This window comes from Myxine glutinosa, chromosome 2, assembly GCF_964187855.1.
Source record: "Myxine glutinosa chromosome 2, kmMyxGlut1.1, whole genome shotgun sequence".
NCBI classification, from domain to species: Eukaryota; Metazoa; Chordata; class Myxini; order Myxiniformes; family Myxinidae; genus Myxine; species Myxine glutinosa.
In genome coordinates, this window is record NC_136262.1 from 216,183,856 (window position 1) to 216,202,057 (window position 18,202).

General features: G+C 48.3%; 2 protein-coding genes across 3 annotated transcripts in view; one reads left to right on the forward strand and one right to left on the reverse strand.

The window, feature by feature from the left end:
* The window catches only part of DCAF6 (DDB1 and CUL4 associated factor 6), a 140,282-nt gene extending 137,184 nt beyond the window's left edge, over positions 1-3,098 (forward strand). For both annotated transcript variants that reach the window (XM_068106285.2, XM_068106287.2), the window contains 2 exons: positions 1,557-1,662; positions 2,278-3,098. In XM_068106285.2, the coding sequence (XP_067962386.2) occupies positions 1,557-1,662; positions 2,278-2,339 (168 nt within the window). In that variant the 3' untranslated portion in view covers positions 2,340-3,098. The remainder of the gene's footprint in view (positions 1-1,556; positions 1,663-2,277) is intronic.
* Positions 3,099-10,223: 7,125 nt separating this feature from the next.
* Positions 10,224-18,202, reverse strand: part of LOC137422476 (transmembrane protein 182-like) — a 35,330-nt gene continuing 27,351 nt past the window's right edge. The window contains exon 5 of the mRNA XM_068109225.2: positions 10,224-11,264. Within this exon, the coding sequence (XP_067965326.2) occupies positions 11,044-11,264 (221 nt within the window). The 3' untranslated portion in view covers positions 10,224-11,043. The remainder of the gene's footprint in view (positions 11,265-18,202) is intronic.

Genomic DNA, 18,202 nt, shown 5'->3' on the forward strand with positions numbered 1-18,202 from the left:
GGGTTGAACATTGCACTCCAAAATGCCTTGGTAATCCCCTGATTTCATGATGCCGTGCACACATTCAATTCAAGGTACCCAGTGTCAGAGGCAGCACAGCAACCCCAAAACATCACTGAACCTCCTCCATGTTTGACTGTAGGGAAGGTGATCTTTTCTTTGAAGGCCTCATTTTGTTTTCTGTTAACAGTGATGAGGTGCTTTACCAAAAAGCTCTAATTTGGTCTCATTTGTTCACAGGACATTCTCCCATAAGGAGTTTGGCTTGTTCAGGTTTTTTTTGGAAAACTCCAGTTGGGCTTTCTCATGTCTTTCTCAGCAGTGGGGTCCTCCATAGAACCCCATTTCATTGAGTTGGCGATGGATGGTGCGAGTTGAAACTGTTGTACCTTGTCGCAGAAGGTCAGCTTGAATCTGTTTGGCAATTGATCGAGGTGCTTTCTCCACCATTCAAACAATCCTTTGCTGCAATCTTCAATCAAGTTTTCTCTTGCGGCCACATCCAGGGAGGTTGGATACAGTGCCATGGACCTTAAACTTCCTGATAACATTGCGTACAGTGGACACAGGAACATCAAGGTCTCTGGAGATGGACTTGTAGCCTTGAGATTGTCCATGCTTGGCTCTACAATATTGTGTCTGACCTCCTCAGACAATTCTCTGGTTTTCTTTCTTTTCTCCATGCTCATTGTGGTACACAGTGACACAAAACAGCAGAATGACTCCTTTTCTCTATTCAAACTTGTTGAATAAGTGATTTTTATATTGCAGGCACCTGCAACTCATCACAGGTGAGTTCAATTCCAAAGTAAAGGAAAATCACCTGCTTGAAATCTAATTATTTTAACAACTCCGAAAAGGTGCCAACAATATTGTCTGGGCCATTTTAGGATTTCTGTGTGGAATAAGCTAAGCTTTAGTAATTTTTTTGTTTTGTTCCACTGCAAACCAAAGAAATACATCTGTGGATACCAAACTATTTTTTTATTTCAACAATCTTCTGGAAGAAATGGTGCATTATTTGAAAAAAGTGCAAGGGTGCCAATATTTTTAGCCACGACTGTGTAATACCGTCCTCCTTTCTTGAGATACTATATATATTTGACGCCCACAGCGAAAGTCAGAGAAAAGGCAGTTTTCCTTTCTAACCTGAAGGATGGTGTGCTTCATGATGCAGCACCTCATGCCGTTATGTGAGCATGATCAAAGTAGATAAAATGGGATAACAAACTTATGGCCAGCAAACTCAATGGTGAGCATGCTACCAGCTGAGCTATCCTGCTGTCCCGAAGCCTACAACACTCACCCCTCTTGTTCAGCCTAAGACCTAAGTGGAGATCTCCAATGCAAGTAGTTCCTGGGTTCCATTCTGCTTGGCCTCAGATATCTTGATGACATTAGTGCATTGAAGCCAATATTCTTCAGGCTGATGATGTTTTGAAAAATGAGAAGTAGGATTATTTTCTCATCCTTCAAATGTACTATATAAATTGAGTGATAAACAGATTAACTTCCATAACTATAATGTTTAGGATAGAATGTGAAATTTATTGCAGGTGGTGCAGAGAAATGAGTTGATGGGAGAGGAATCGAGGAATACAGTGACAGTCCCGGCCTCTTTCATGCTTCGCCTCCTTGCTTCTTTCAACCATGGCAGAATTGGTTTGTTTTGTTCCTCCCTCCCACCACCTTTCCCCCAAACCATCTTCCTGCATGTGTTGGTGGCTGTTACTCTTTCCCTTTTTTTTCCATATTTGAGCATTACTTGTTTCTGTTTGAAAGGGCTGTCATTGCCACCCTCTGGGGGAAATGTTGTACAGTATTTGTGTGCAAATTTGTTTTCTATTCTTGGTGGGGGATGGCAAGTACAGCTCAGAAATAGTGTATGTTTTCACCTTTGAATGGTCTCCTCTGTGTTCGCTCCCCATACTACAAATGTCACCAAAATTCCTTGTAGGCAAGATGTTGCACAATACACCATCCTTTCAGAGGGAATACTAAGATGGCTACATCATCACCATTTGTCTGGTAGATGCACAAGATCACATTTTGGAGAGAGGGGAAAAATTAACATAAAATATTAATGCAATATTACAATATTGAGTATTCGTATGCTGCACCCCATTCTCCCCTGCACCCCTTTCACCAAACGAACCCACTGCCTGAGCCACACCCTGCTTATTGCAGCGCAACAGGTAGATAGCCACCAACATTCATCCATTGCCCAATTTGGAAACCATCTTTTATTTGTTGTTTGATCTCCCGTTTATTTTTCAGAAGCAGGAACGAGTGAGCGTGGAGCAGAGTCAGGACCTGAACAAGATGACGATGAGCAATAACGAGGTGCCTCTCAAAACGCCTGTGATATTCAATGGGTTTTTCTGAATTTTTCTTTTGACAATTTCTGGTGGAAATAATATCGGGACTTTGATTACAACCCATATGCCTGAACGGCTGCACGTGAGACGTACCACGAAGCCTGCACTTTAAGGGACATGCGAGAAGTCTTTGTTTTCCTTTGCAGTGAATATTACTTGTAGAGATTAATGGATTTGATGTTTGAATCAAACAAATTTGGCTTAAACTCAAATCATTTGTTGCCGTACCAAATAACATGAAAGTAATGATTGTACCTCTTATTGCAAGGCATAACACATTATCAATGCCTTGGTTGTTATACAAAATTAAAGTGCATTGCAGCCAAACAAAAACTGCCTGGATCGTTTGAGGTTTGCGCACGTTTCTTTCAAGCATGATAAATGCCGTCATCTCGAGTTTGCTGTTTAATTGTGTTTTTAGGTTTGGCGTCATTAACATTTTTACCTACAAATTCTAGCTTGATGAATATTACTTCTTCAAATGTAGTTTTATTTGTCTCATATAAATGAAAAACTATTTTAACTAGATCCAAAAATGTATATGGAGAGATTTGAAAATGAGGTTGCGGTACAATGCCCTTTTAAACAACGATTTGTTGTTCTGTTTGCTGTGAACCATGCTGTTCTCTTGTTTGATTTAAGCTCCCATTTTCATTATATATTTGTTTCTCCTTTCTTGCACCTCAGTCTAATAAACTTTTTGTTGTTACGTGCACTTTATGAACCTGGCTAACACATGAGCATGATTATTATCCATTTGAACAATCAAATATATGTACCATATTTATATATATATATATATATATATATATATATATATATATATATTTATATATTTATATATATAGATATATTTATAACCTGTGCATGCAAAATTTTGTTCTGTTGGTGGAAAGGATTACACCGTATCCCTGTAACTAAAAGAATCAACCCTTTTAGTTTTAGTTGCGTCAGGAAGGACATCTGGCCATAAAAACATTGCCTCAAAAAGGGAACCATGACAATTACAATTACATATGGGCAGGGTACAGCCCGGCGTACCCCGTGGAGGACCTCACTCACTCTCGTCAAAACTCAAGGTGTGGAACCCGATCGAATCAAGGGTGGAAATCACTCCATTTATGATGATGAAACGTCTGATGCCCGACGTGGAGATCGGTTTCTGAGGTTTGGGACATGGAACATAGGGACAATGACAGGGAGATCAGGAGAAGTGGTGGAAGTATTGGTCAGAAGAAGAGTGGACATATGTTGTGTGCAGGAGACGAGATGAAGGGAAGTGGTGTGAGAATGGTGAAGGGTAGCCAGGGACAGAAATATAAGTTTGTGTGGCAAGGGTGCCCAGAAGACGTGCATGGTGTTGGTGTCCTGTTTTCTGAGGAGTTTGTAGACAGTGTGGTGAGTGTGACTAGAGTGAGTGAAAGGTTGATGATGGTGAAAATGATTATTGGAAAGCTCTTGGTGAACGTCATCTCGGGATATGCTCCGCTGGTCGGTCGGAACGATGAAGAGGACGACAAGTGCTGGTGTGCGATAGAGAAGCTGATGGAAAACGTGAAAGTTGAGGAAGTTGTTGTGGCAGGAGGAGACCTAAATGGACATGTGGGAAGGAGTATGGATGGTTTTGAGGGAGTTCATGGGGGTTACGGATATTGTGTGAGAAATGGAGAAGGTGAAAGGATTTTGGAGTTTGCTGATGGAGCTGATTTGTTGATTTGTAATACTCAGTTCCAGAAAGATAATAAGCTTTTTACATACACGTCAGGTGGGTCGACGACAACCGTTGACTACCTGATGGTGCATAGGCGAGATAGGGGGCACCTCTGGGACACAAAAGTGATCCCGGGGGAGGAGGCTGTTTCACAGCACCACTTGGTTGTCTGCGACATTAGGGTGAAAGGTGCGAGGAGAGCTCAGCGGGTGAAGTACCAACCAAGAATGAAGGTGTGTAGGTTGAATGAGGTGGCAGTGAGGGAGGCATTAAAAGAGAGGCTGAATATGGCAGAGGATGATGTTGTGGAGCTTGAAAGTGGTTGGAAGTCAATGAAAGATAGTCTGTTGGGAGCCGTTGGTGAGGTATGTGGATGGACAAAAGGACCACTGAGGCACTCTGAAACATGGTTGTGGGATGATGAAGTTGGAAAGAGGATTGACGAGAAGAGGAAGAAGTTCAAGGAGTGGCAGAAGGGTGAAGGGTACGGGTGCAGAAAAGGCAGAGCATGAAAGTTATAAGGCAGCCAAGAAGGCTGCAAAGAAAGAGGTAGCAAAGGCGCAGGAGACATATAGGAAAATGTTCGGAGAACGCTTGGTTTCGGAAGAGGGTCAGAGAGTGGTATTCAGGATTGCAAAGCAGATAGTGAAAGAGAGGTGTGATGTGATGGGGGTGAGTTGCTTGAAGGATGAAGTGGGACAAATCATTGTGGACCCAGATGGAATTAAAGGAAGATGGAAAAGATATATGGAAATGCTGTTGAATGCAGAGCATGAATGGGATGGCAACATCGAGAGTAACCCAGTTTTCGGACCGGCAGAGAAGATAACTGAGAAGGAAGTTGAGGAAGCGATAAAAGCAATGAAGAGTTGAAAAGCGGGAGGGCCGACGAGAGTTGTGGGAGATATGTTGAAGGCAGCGGGAATTTCGGGTGTGAAGAGAATGACAGAGATCTGTAATCTGGTGGTGAAAGATGGCCGCATTCCAGTGGATTGGGAACTGAGTACCCTCGTCCCTCTATACAAGGGGAAAGGTGACCCTCTGGACTGTGGCTCGTATCGAGCGATAACGTTATTGGAGCATGGAATGAAGGTATTGGAAAGGGTGTTAGAGAAGAGGATATGGAAGAAAGTTAAGATCGACGAAATACAGTTTGGATTTATTCCAGGAAGAGGAACGACAGACTCGCTTTTTATTGTAAGGCAGTTGCAGGAGAAGTACATGGAGAAGAGGACGAAGTTGTTTCTTGGGTTTGGTGATCTGGAGAAAGCATTTGATAGGGTTCCACGTGAAGTAGTGACATGGGCATTGAGGAATTTAGGAGTGGAGGAATGGTTGATCAGAGTAGTGATGGCAATGTACAAAAGAGCGTGCACAGCTGTAAGGACGAAGGATGGAAACAGTAGTGAGTTCGGGGTGAAGGTGGGAGTGCATCAGGGGTCGGTACTAAGTCCACTACTATTTGTAGCTGTGATGGAGGTGCTGGCTCAGAATGTAAAGGAGGGTTTACCGTGGAAGTTGTTGTATGCAGATGATCTGGTGTTGATTGCGGAAAGTATGGATGGACTGAAGGAGAAGATAAACAAGTGGAAGGAATGTATGGAGGCAAAAGGTCTGAAGGTGAATATCGGAAAGATGAAGGTGATGGCAAGTGGTAAAGCATGTGGTGAGGTGGAAAGAACTGGGAAGTGGCCATGTGCTGTGTGCAGGGAGGGTGTTGGAGTTAACTCCATTCAATGTACAATGTGCGCTGAGTGGGTTCTTCAAAAATGTAGTGGTTTGAGAGGGTCATTAATCAGTGTGGCTGCTACATTCATGTGTAAGGTGTGCACAGAGGGAGCTGCAGATGGAGGAAATGTTGAGTTGGATCTTGGAGACTGCGTGAAGCTGGAAGGTGTGAAAACATTTTGCTACCTTGTAGACATGCTGAATGGAGAAGGTGGATCAGACTCGGCAACGGTTGCTTGAGTGAGATGTGCATGGAAGAAGTTTCGGGAACTGAGTGGCGTGCTGACGAGGAGGGGAGTGTCGTTGAAGCTGAAGGGAAAGGTGTATGCTGCATGTGTGAGAGGTGTTATGATTTATGGGAGTGAGACATGGGTAATGAACGTAGAGCAGCAACAAAGGCTGGAAAGGGTGGAAATGCTAATGCTTCGGTCGATCTGCAGAGTATCATTGAGAGAGAGGAAGACAAATGATGAATTGTGAAAGATGATGGGAATAGAGCCTGTGATTGATGCTGTGAAGAGAAACAGGTTGAGATGGTTTGGTCATGTGTTGAGGAATGATGAAAGTGACTGGTTGAGAAGAGTGATGGAAATGAATGTAGAATGAAGTAGAGGACGGGGAAGACCGAGAAAGATTTGGCTGAAGGTGGTGGAAGAAGAAATGCGGGCAAGGGGCTTAACAAGGGGAGATGCAGAAAATAGGGCAAAATGGAGAAGATTGTCTTGGGGACCGCAAGGCTAACCCCCACTCTAGCAGGGAAAATGGCCTTAAAATGCATGTTGTTGTTGTTGTGTAAAGGATTGCCAATTCCAGGAGCAGTAACACCGACTGCTGCACGATGAGTACATGCTATGCTTTTACAGAAGACGGGTGCTGTGTATCCAAGTACTGCATTTTGTTATGAAGAGATACTTGCAGTACCATTAGCTTCCAACGCTGCAACTCATGGGCTGCTACTTGAACAAAAAATAAAAGCAGTCATGACACAATCCAACAAATATCTGAAAAATCCTCCAGTGGATATTCTGCAGAGGCTAAGTTGAGTTAAATTTCATGAGTCGCATGTAAACATTGACATTTAAAAATAATTAGCTGATTCCGATTGTACTGGCGTTTCCTCAAATGGCAAATTTGAGGACGAGCCATCTCAATTTCTCTACCTCAAAAATGTGCATCTGAACTGGCCATTCCTCTTTCACCAGTACCATACTCTGCAGATCCTTTTTCCAGGGTCACCTCCCCTCACAATGGAAGGGGGCTTGTGTCATTCCTATCCATATTAAGGGTACCAAAACAGACTCTCCAAACTACAGACTATTGTAAGGCTTTTCCCCTTGATCATCAAGGTAATGGAATCGATAATCTCAGCAGACCTATCTTTCAAACATTTGATAAAATCTAGCGCACAGTAATGATCGATAAACTTTCTTCCAAGGACATCCAGGTTTGTCCCCTTGACTGGCTCGTGGATTATCTCCATGCTCACAAGCAAAGCATAGCCCTGATCGTGTTCTATCTCTTGTCCTTTCCTTGGAGGTTTTGTGTCCTTCAATGCAGTATTTTGGGATCCTCATGTTCCTGGTTTACATTAATAACCTCTTGGCCTCTTTGCAAAATCCTATATATCACTTTATAGATGATTGCACTCTTTATTAGAAAGTCTATCACACCAAGGATAGACAGACTGTAGCCACAACCTGCGAACGGTGTGAAAAAACTGCAAATCCTACATCCACAGGTGCCATGGCATATGGATGTACTCTATGGGTTGATGCCACCAGATCTAACTCTGCTCCCATGGAAGCAATGGAATCTAACACCCTCATTTTGGGTTTACTCAACAGGATGCTGAGTTTCAAGCCTACTCCAGGTTTATCACCGAGTAGTTATCTTTCACTTCACCAATTGTCTTTGCTCACCTGCCGAGCCTGTTTAAGCTGCACCTGCTAAGGTTGTTACACATACCTAGTTAACCTACTCAAATTAGAGGTAACTGCTTACATCCACTCTTTTCTTTTTTTTTTGTCCATCTCTTCTCTCAACGACAGAATCGTTTCCCTGGGTCTGGCCAATCATGGTCTTCTCTCCACCACTTAAAGATGGTGAGCAATCTCACGCTAGCCCCTATTCGTATTCATGATATTATCTGTTATCACTGACGCTCCTCTTTTACTCACCTGCACTCTTCCATATTGACCCTGTATTTTTTTTTTTTTTTATACAGAATCGAGGCGCGTGTAAGAGGTAACACATTGAACATGAAATCATGCATGGACACATAAAGCATACAATAAAGGGAGCAGGAGACGAGGGGGAGAGAGAGGAAAGTGCACAAGCAAAACAACAGTAGAGAACAGGGACGTCGGTAGATCTGTCGTACACGGTATAAAACAAATGAACATTACTAGGAATTTGAGGAAAGACGTTGGGGATTGAAAAAGGTGGATTTGGGGTGAAATTACCAGGGGTAGAAAAGATCAAGGTTTTGGATGGGGGAAGATAAGAGATGGTGGTGAACAGCTGTTTTAAAGACCTGGAGGGAGGAGTGGGATTGAAGAGAGTGAGGGAGTTTGTTCCAGAGGCGGGAGAAAAGAGGAATGAAGGAGTGAAGGTGAGCAGAGAGCCTAGATTTTGGCAGTTTAACCATAAGAGGGTTGCAGGCAGATCTTGTGCGACTTGTAGGAATATTTGCGGGACAGAGCCCAGAGAGGGCTGGGGGAGCAAGGCCGGAGAGGAGTCGGTAGAAGACGGAAAGACCACCAACCTGCCTGCGGTGAGTGAGTGAAAGGCCCTCGGAGATAGCGTCATCCCGGGAGATTCCAATGATCCTGAAAGCTTTGGTTTTCCTGTCTGCTTCCATATTCCTTGTCTATTAGCCAACTCGGTTACCTTATCCTGTGTTTGTTTCTTCCCCATTTATCCATCCTGTTTTTGTATGCCAACTACCTCTATTCTGTTACTTAGTCAACATCACCTTTCTGTCATTCAGCTCTTTCACGAGCCTTGGTTCCTGTAAAAAGAATGAAATAAAAACAACTTTGTTCTTCAAGCCTCATTTCAGAAATGTGTGAAAGCTCACTGAGGCCTTCAAGCCCTTGATTTCACTGTTTGGACGTGGCCACACATTTATGCTATAAATCAGCCACTTCCTGACCCCAAACCAGTCTCTTGGGAAGCTTTAGGCCTGACTTTCTTGGATGTCTATGCCAAAGCTCTTGAGTTTTTCACTTTGCTTATGTTGAAAGCCCTAACGGTATTTTGTGTAACAGGAAAGTGCATTTCATGTATTTTTCGGCTTCTTTGTTAAATTGTGTTTGTAGAAGGTAAAAATAGTTTTTATTTCTGTCTTGTCTAATATCATTCCCTTTGTTTGATTAATATTTATACAGTAAATTTAACCAAACTATATCTACTCGAGGTTTGAACTACGTTGTGGAACTGGCTCTGAGCTCGTATTCCCTTTCCAAAGTAGAGGAAGGGAGCTGGTTCCTCAAGACACCATTTTAATACAGAATATATGGCTTGTGCTTTGGCATCTTGCCCACTTGCAGGGAAACTAAACTCAAATGAAGGGAGAGAGATTATATTTCATCAACCATAAAGGAAGAATGAATATATCTCGTCGTCATGAAATTATTCACTCGTGCCATCAGAAAATAAATGAAAAAAATAATAATCACTTATCAACCAACAGTGGAACGTCAGTGACTTTCCTTGGAGGCTACCTGTCGTGTCCTTGATTGGCTGTGAAAGGCATGTGACATTTCCTTGCCAATTATTGAAAAACAACTATTATTTGACTTGTTTAGTTTTATTTTAACGATGTTTGCCCTAAGTATATTTGACTTCCGTTTTGATGCTCCGATATTCACATCCCCCCACCCCCCCCCCCCCACCCCCCATTAAAATGGTTTGAAAAGGTTGATGTTATTTAAAGTATATATTTATATGTGTTTTGTATAATTAATTGGAGTGGTTCTTAGCTTGATAAGGCAAAAAAAAAAAATGAATCTTTTTGGTATTGAGTGTGTACCCCGGTTTAGAATAGGTACACCGTATCCCTGCGCATCGTAAGAGGCGACTATGGGTTGGCGTCAGGAAGGGCATCTGGCCATAAAAACATTGCCTCAAACAGGGAACCATGATTGTCATGGGGCCCGCAAGGCTAACCCCTGCTCTGGCGGGGAAAATGGCCTTAAAACGATCATTCATTTATTCATTCATTCATTCATTCATATATTGAGCTAGAACTTCTGCTTCTGAAATATTTTTTGAATAGATCAAGTTTTAGGGTTTGCACAGTGACTCATGGTCGCCAGACACTCAATGTTTGTGCCCGATAAGCGTTGAATTCCTGCAATCGGGAAACCTCTTGCGATGTTCTGTCACAACTTGAAGCAGATACTGGGTTTGCTGTTCATCCCCTTGTCAGGAGACGATTGTACTCTTCAATGAGAGCAACTGCGTACACCAGAGTACAGCTGTACTGTATTCAATTAACTTAAAAACAACTTCAAAATGTGCAGTGCATAGCAAGGTCAAAGGTCAACTGTAATGGTCAAAATCACAAGTATAGCAGTGGAGAATAAATAAACTCCAAACATTTATGCGAGCCAAATATGTGAAATTACAAACTCCGTGTGCAACCCCTAAATTTAGTCCAAATGGCTTAAAATTTCACCACAAGGGTTTTTGACTTTTCTAACTTTCATTTTTAAGAACTATCCTAATAATCATGACATAATGTAAGGAGGAACACATTATTTACTGAATCCTTTATTTCGTGTGTGAAAATGTGTGGTCAGAGAGCAATAGAAAAGAATGTGGAGAGGGATTGAAACTTCCAGGCTTGATGTAATGATGGATTGTTACGGTGATTAAAATAAACACGCATTTTTGCATTTATCCTAAGATGCACTTGTCTTGACCAGCATTTCTGTTTCTGCAAGATAGTTTATCCTTCTGAAATCGAATTCTTATACTTTACTGTACTCATTAACAAAACAAAGGTATGTAAATTTGAAGAATGATTCAAAAAAATTTGAGATGTCGGGGGAGGGTTTTCAGGTAGAGGTGGGAAAGGAAAAATGAGATGTAGACATGGCCAATAATGGAAGATCTAGCAAATGTGGAAATGAGATGGTGATGTAAAAATCAGATGAGATTAGGACTTCCATAAATCCAGCAAATTTTTAGGTTGAGAGGTATTAGGAAGAGCAACATGATCTAATGTGGAACATTTATAGAGCAACGACGGGAAGACAGCAGGAGACCAAGAGCAGCTGGAAGAGAGAGAATAGCCGCAGCAACTGCTATAAAGAGTGAGGGCCCAGGAATCTGAGACAGGGACAACATTGGGGAGTGGAAGTTGGAAACCTGTGGCAGTAGCATTGGAGCCAAGTTTACCCAAGAGATGAAGAGGATGATGGTGAGGATCAGGAACAAAGCTGTTGGGTGAGGAAAAAGAGTGAACAATATAATATATATATATAATGTAGTCATATATATATATATATATTGTGAGAAAGAATGCAATTTTATTAATAAAATTCCTTATCAAATAGGGCCAGATACTTTGAGTCCGCTGTGGACAACAGGGTTCTATCACAAATGGACATAGTTTCCTGTGAATGAGTCATCATGACAGCACTCTCGATCACAAGCACAATTTTCTCAACCAGACATCTTAAAAGATGCACTCATCCGCAACGACTAAAAAAAAAAACCACCTTTAGAGGCCATTTTTCCCCGCAAGCGGGGGTTGGCCTTTTTCGGGGACCGTGGTTGTTGTTGTTTTTCGGTGCCCTTTTTGAAGCAATGTTTTACGGCCGGATGCCCTTCCTGACGCCAACCCTTTTTGCCACCTTTAACGCATCCTATTGGATGCCTTGGATATTGGATAACGCCTAACGCATCATCCGCAACGACTGACGGCCATAATTACATTGCAATGACTTCCTATTGCCATAATCATCAGGTATTGCTCTTTTCAAAATGCTTACAGCTTGTATTTGAACAAGGGGCTTACTGTTCCATGACCCTATATTTTGTATACCAAAGAATTGATCATTTCAACATGGTCAACAGCAGCTGTTGCTGTATTGCAGAAATTTCTAAAACAATGGCAATATGTTTAACACACAGGCATGCCTTGCAAATCTACCTTGTGTGTAACTTAACATCTTACTATAATTCACCAAATGTCCGTCCGTTCCCAGGTACCACAAAAACGGCTGAACCAATCGCAACGAAATTTTGGGTGGGTAATCCTGGGACCCCCCGGAGTAAAATAGGCTATATTGTTTTTCCTATTTTTCCAGTTTTTCCAATTTTTCCAATTTTCCAGTTTATCCAAACACGATGGAATAATATTTACCGATATGAACAGTGATGTGGCTTTTATTGAAATTCTACAAATACTGTTTAGATTTTGATGATTTGCGTGTGATATTTAACGGATGTTTATATAAATCGTTTAAAATTAAAAAAGCCTTCAATTTCTGATATTTTGCCTTTTCATTTGGGCCTCCCAATTGAAGACCCGCCCATAGGGCGGGTACCGTTGCTAGTCTAGGTAATTGAGACCGATTGCTAATATTGGATTTTTGACATCATCATTAATCTGCTGCCCCAAGAAAGTTCCAAGTTCCATCTCCTGAGCAAGAAGCGGCTTCCTGGCCAATGAAAAACACTGAGCAGTCTGCGACTGCTTTCCTTGTGGGGTCAGGATTCGAACATGGAATCACCTCCATGCAAAGGAGAAGCCCAGCCAGTTGACTCAAACCTAAACCCCTTTTTGAAGCTCTCACTAATTTGCTCACAGGTACAGTGACCTGCAAAGGTATTCACCACCCCTCCAAAGTTTTCACATTTTGATGCCACCTGAGCTTATTTCATGATGCTTTTAAATCAAATTTAATATATAGTCTTCACAAACTACTCCAAAGTGATAAAGATTTTTTTAAATGCATATAAAATGTGAATACGTTTGCATAATTGTTCACATGATTCTCAGTTGCATAATTGTTCAAACCCTTCGCCTAATCTAGGATGATTGAAGATCATTGAAGACCTAAATCGCTTCCGGAGGAAATTATTTGTTTGAAAGTTTACAAAACAAGTGTAATAGGTTTAGTCTGTATGTAATCAGTGTTTTAGCTTAAAAATTAAGCTCCCCCACTTATCGAAGGAGTTTTAAGATGCAACTCACTTGGTTAACCAACAAGGCAAACATGAGGACCAAGGAATTTTCCAAAGATGTCAGACATGAAGTATAGTCAGGTTCACGATGTTTTTTCGTTCAAAATTTTGGTAGATTAGCAAAACTATACATGTTTGGAATATTCAGAGCATGAGGAATCCAAAAATTTATGTTTACATTTGTGTAGACACCTTTGCGAAAATGACACTCAGGACAGTGATGAAGATCTGTAAAAGCATATTCCTGAACGGTATAGACCTCGTAGATCCTGTGTATAGGACTTATAGTTCAATCTGATACTACCTATAACTTCCTATAACAACCTATAACTTCAAAGGACTTGCAATATCATGTATTATGTAATACAGTTATATCACAAATATAAAGACTGTAGCGGTTCCCGCTGAATGTACACAATCGCCTTGCACCTGCCAGGACGCGGCCAGGGCGCGATCGCCATGCCGGGCTCGTCCGGACGGGCCCAGACGCGCCTCTCCTGGGCATGCCCGGACTCGCTGTTCCCGGGCACGCCCGAACCTCCCGGGCACGCCCGGTCTCGTCTTCACCGGGCATGCCTGCTCTCGCCTTTCCAGGGCTCGCCCAGAGCGCCCGGGCACGCCCAGCCTCGACTTGCCAGGCCGCGTCCAGGACGCCCGGGCATGTCCAGACTCGCCTTTCCAGGGCTCGCCCAGAGCGTCCGGGCATGCCTGCTCTCGCCTTTCCAGGGCTCGCCCAGAGCGCTCGGGCACGCCCAGCCTCGACTTGCCAGGCCGCATCCAGGACGCCCGGGCATGTCCAGACTCGCCTTTCCAGGACTCGCCCTTGACACCCGGGCATGCCCGATCTCGGTTTTCCCGGGCAAACGCCCCGGCATAAATGTGTATATATATTGCTGCCCGATAAACGGGCTTGTCAGAATACCTGAGCTGTTTTGTTTCATTAAAGCAACTCGGACGAATTCCGTCTTTGGTCGCGTCAATTCTTTCGACTCGCGTTGGAGCGCAGCTCCTTCACTGGTGACCTACCGACATGGACACGGCAGTGACTCTTAAACTGCCTACCTTCTGGGAGGCTCACGCGGCTGTTTGGTTCGCCCAGGCGGACTCCCAGTTCACCCTGCGAGGCATCACCGCGGACGACACCCGCTTCCACAACGTCGTGGCAGCGCTCGGTTCCGCCACCGCGGCCCGCGCCCTGAGCCTCCTCGAGCACCCGCCGGCTGCTGACAAGTATGACGCGCTGAAGACGCTCCTCCTCGACGCTTTCGCCCTCTCACCGGCGGCACGCGCACGGCGCCTGCTCGACCTGCCCGAGCTCGGCGACACGCGCCTGACCGAGCGCATGGACTATATGCTCTCGTTGCTCGGTGAGCACTCTCCGGATTTTCTGTTCCGCGAGCTGTTCCTTCGCCAGCTGCCTCACCCGGTACGCCTCGCCCTGGCTGGCACGTTGATCACCGATCCCCGCGCCCTCGCCAGGGAAGCCGATAAGATCTCCTCGGCGGGCCAACACATCGGCGCGGCTACCTGGAGCCTGCCGCCGTCCGAGGCGACGCCCTGCGCAATTGGAGGCCGAACTGCCGGTGCAACTGGCGGCCGCCACGCCGTGCCGACCGCTTCCGACACGACGGCCGGGGCCTCCACCTGACCAGGCGTGGTGTTATTACCACGCCAGGTTCGGACACAAGGCTCGGACGTGCCGACCCCCGTGCACTTTCGGTAAGTCGGGAAACGGCCGGGCCGGCGTTCATTCCCAGCCATGAGCGCCGGCCACTCGGGCAACTTGCTTTTTATTCGGGACAAAGCGTCCGGGCGGCGTTTCCTTTGTGACACCGGCGCCCAACTGAGCGTCATACCCGCCTCCGAGCAGGACAGGCGGGACACCGTTTGCGGCCCCTCTTTGGTCGCTGCTAATGGCTCGGCCATACGCACTTTCGGCCCGCGCGACGTCACCCTCTGCTTCGGCAGCCAGCGCTTTCAGTGGACCTTTGTGACCGCCTGCGTCCCCATGGCTTTGCTGGGCGCCGACTTCTTCTGCGCGCACGGGCTGCTGGTCGACGTCAAACGACGTCGCCTTGTCCACGCCGAGACCTTCAGCTCCCTGGCGTGCACGATGAGCAGCTCCGCGCCGACCGAACTGGCGTGCGCCCTCCCGACGGCAAACGAGTTCGCTCGCCTGCTCGCGGAATTCCCGGCCCTCACGCGGCCGACGTTTTCGGCCGTCGCAGTGCGGCATGGGATCGAGCACCACATACCCACTACGGGCCCGCCGGTCTACGCCAGGGACCGCCGCCTCGACCCGGCCAAGCTCGCCGTGGCAAAGGCCGATTTCGACACGTTGGAGCACCTCGGCATCGTGCGGCACTCCAATAGCGCGTGGGCCTCACCACTGCACATCGTGTCAAAGCCGGGGGGCGGATGGCGCCCGTGTGGCGACTACCGCCGTCTCAACGACGCTACCACCCCCGACAGGTACCCGATCCCGCACATCCAGGACCTTTCCGCCCGTTTGGCGGGACGGGTCATATTTTCCAAAATTGACCTGATACGGGGATACCACCAGGTACCTGTCCGGGCGGCCGACGTCCCCGAAGACGGCCGTCATCACGCCGTTCGGCCTGTTCGAATTTTTGAGGATGCCGTTTGGCCTCAAGAACGCGGCCCAGGCGTTCCAGCGCTTAATGGACGGCGTGCTGCGCGACCTGCCATTTCTTTTCGTCTATCTGGACGACATCCTCGTCGCCAGCACGTCCCGCGCCGAGCACCTCCTCCACCTCCGAACACTGTTCGGTCGCCTCAGCGAGCACGGCTTAATTGTCAACCCGGCCAAATGCCACTTCGGCACGACGACCGTTGACTTTTTGGGCCACCGCATCACCAAGACCGGGGCCGTGCCGCTGCCGACCAAGGTCGAGGCCATCACCACGTTCCCACGTCCCCGTTCCATCAAGGCCCTACAAGAGTTCCTCGGCATGGTGAATTTTTATCACCAATTCGTGCCCCGCGCTGCTCAGCTCATGCGGCCCCTTTACGAGGCCCTCCGGGGCAAACCGGCCAAGCATGACATCGTTTGGTCCGCGGCCATGGACGCGGCCTTCGCGAGCGCAAGACGGGCCCTCGCCGACGCAACGCTGCTGGCTCACCCGGTGCTCAACGCGCTCATCGCCCTCACTACGGACGCCTCCAACTACGCGGTGGGCGCCGTCCATGAACAATGGGTGGACGGGGTTTGGCAGCCACTCGCTTTTTTCAGCCGGCAACTCCGGCCGAACGAGTTAAAATACAGCACGTTCGACCGCGAGCTGCTCGGTCTATTCCTGGCCGTTCGCCATTTCCGACACCTCCTGGAGGGCCGCCTGTTCACGGCTTTCGTCGACCACAAGCCGTTGGTCTACGCAATGGCCAAAGTCACGGAGCCGTGGTCGGCCCGCCAGCAGCGCCACCTCTCCGCCGTGTCGGAATTCACCACGGACATCCGGCACGTCGCCGGCAAAGACAACGCCGTGGCCGACTGTCTTTCTCGGGCCAGCGCGAACGCGGTCCACCTCGGCGTGGACTTCGCGGTCATGGCGGCCGACCAGACCACCGACACCTCGGTGCAGGCCCTCCGGGCGGCGGACACGGGCCTCCGCCTGGCCGACATCCCCTTCACGGGCACCGTCCTGCTCTGCGACGTCTCCCAGGGCCAGCCTCGCCCCATCGTGCCCGTTTCCTGGCAGCGCCGCATCTTCGCCTCCATCCACGGCCTTTCTCACCCGGGCCGGAAAGCTTCTCAGAAGCTGGTGTCGGCGCGTTTCGTCTGGCACGGCCTTCGACGGAACATCCGCGACTGGGCCAATGCCTGCACGGCCTGCCAGCAGGCCAAGGTCCACCGCCACACCCAGGCCCCGCTTGCACCTTTCACTGTGCCTGCACGGCGTTTCGACCACGTCCACGTGGACCTGGTGGGTCCCCTGCCCCCATCGCGGGGGTTCACCCACCTGCTCACCATGGTGGACAGGACCACCAGGTGGCCGGAGGCCGTGCTCCTCACCTCCACCACCACCGCCGACGTGGCGCAGGCGTTCATCGCCACCTGGGTCGTGCGCTTCGGCACACCGGCGGACATCTCGTCCGACCGCGGCCCACAGTTCACGTCCGAACTTTGGGGCGCGGTCGCCCGCTCGTTGGGGGTCACGCTGCACCGCACCACGGCCTACCACCCCCAAGCCAAAGGGTTGTGCGAGCGGTTTCACCGCTCCATGAAGGCCGCACTCATGGCCGGCCTTCAGGACGACGGTTGGACCGACCGGCTGCCGTGGGTCCTTTTGGGCCTCCACACGGCCCCCAAGGAGGACCTCCGGGCGTCCGCTGCCGAGCTCGTCTACGGCCAGCCGCTCCGCGTCCCGGGCGAGTTCGTGCCCGACGCTACCAGTCCCTGGTCCGCCGCACACCAGCGCTCGGACCTCCAGGAGGCCGCCCGACGATTTGCCCCCGTGCCAACGTCCCGCCACGGTGGCCCCCAGTCCTACGTCCCCCCGGCGCTTCGCACAGCGGAGTACGTCTTTGTGCGTCATGACGCGCACCGGGGGCCACTCCGGCCGCCGTACGACGGGCCCTTCCGGGTCCTGCGACGGGGCGACAAGTCCGTCGTCGTCGACGTCGGCGGCCGGTCGGACCGGATCTCTGTGGACCGCCTCAAACCGGCGCACGTGGACGTCGACCGACCACCACGGTTGGCCCTTCCTCTGCGGCGAGGCCGCCCCCCGTCCACGGTTCCCCCCGCTCGACCACCCACCACCAGATCGGACCCCCCCCCCCCACGACCCTCCAGGGGTCGCTTCGGCCGGGTCATTCGGACCCCCCTTAAATTGACCCTGCCGGTGCAGGTCGATTCTGGAGGGGCGTGTGTAGCGGTTCCCGCTGAATGTACACAATCGCCTTGCACCTGCCAGGACGCGATCGCCATGCCGGGCTCGTCCGGACGGGCCCAGACGCGCCTCTCCTGGGCATGCCCGGACTCGCTGTTCCCGGGCACGCCCGAACCTCCCGGGCACGCCCGGTCTCGTCTTTCCCGGGCATGCCCGCTCTCGCCTTTCCAGGGCTCGCCCAGAGCGCCCGGGCACGCCCAGCCTCGACTTGCCAGGCCGCGTCCAGGACGCCCGGGCATGTCCAGACTCGCCTTTCCAGGGCTCGCCCAGAGCGT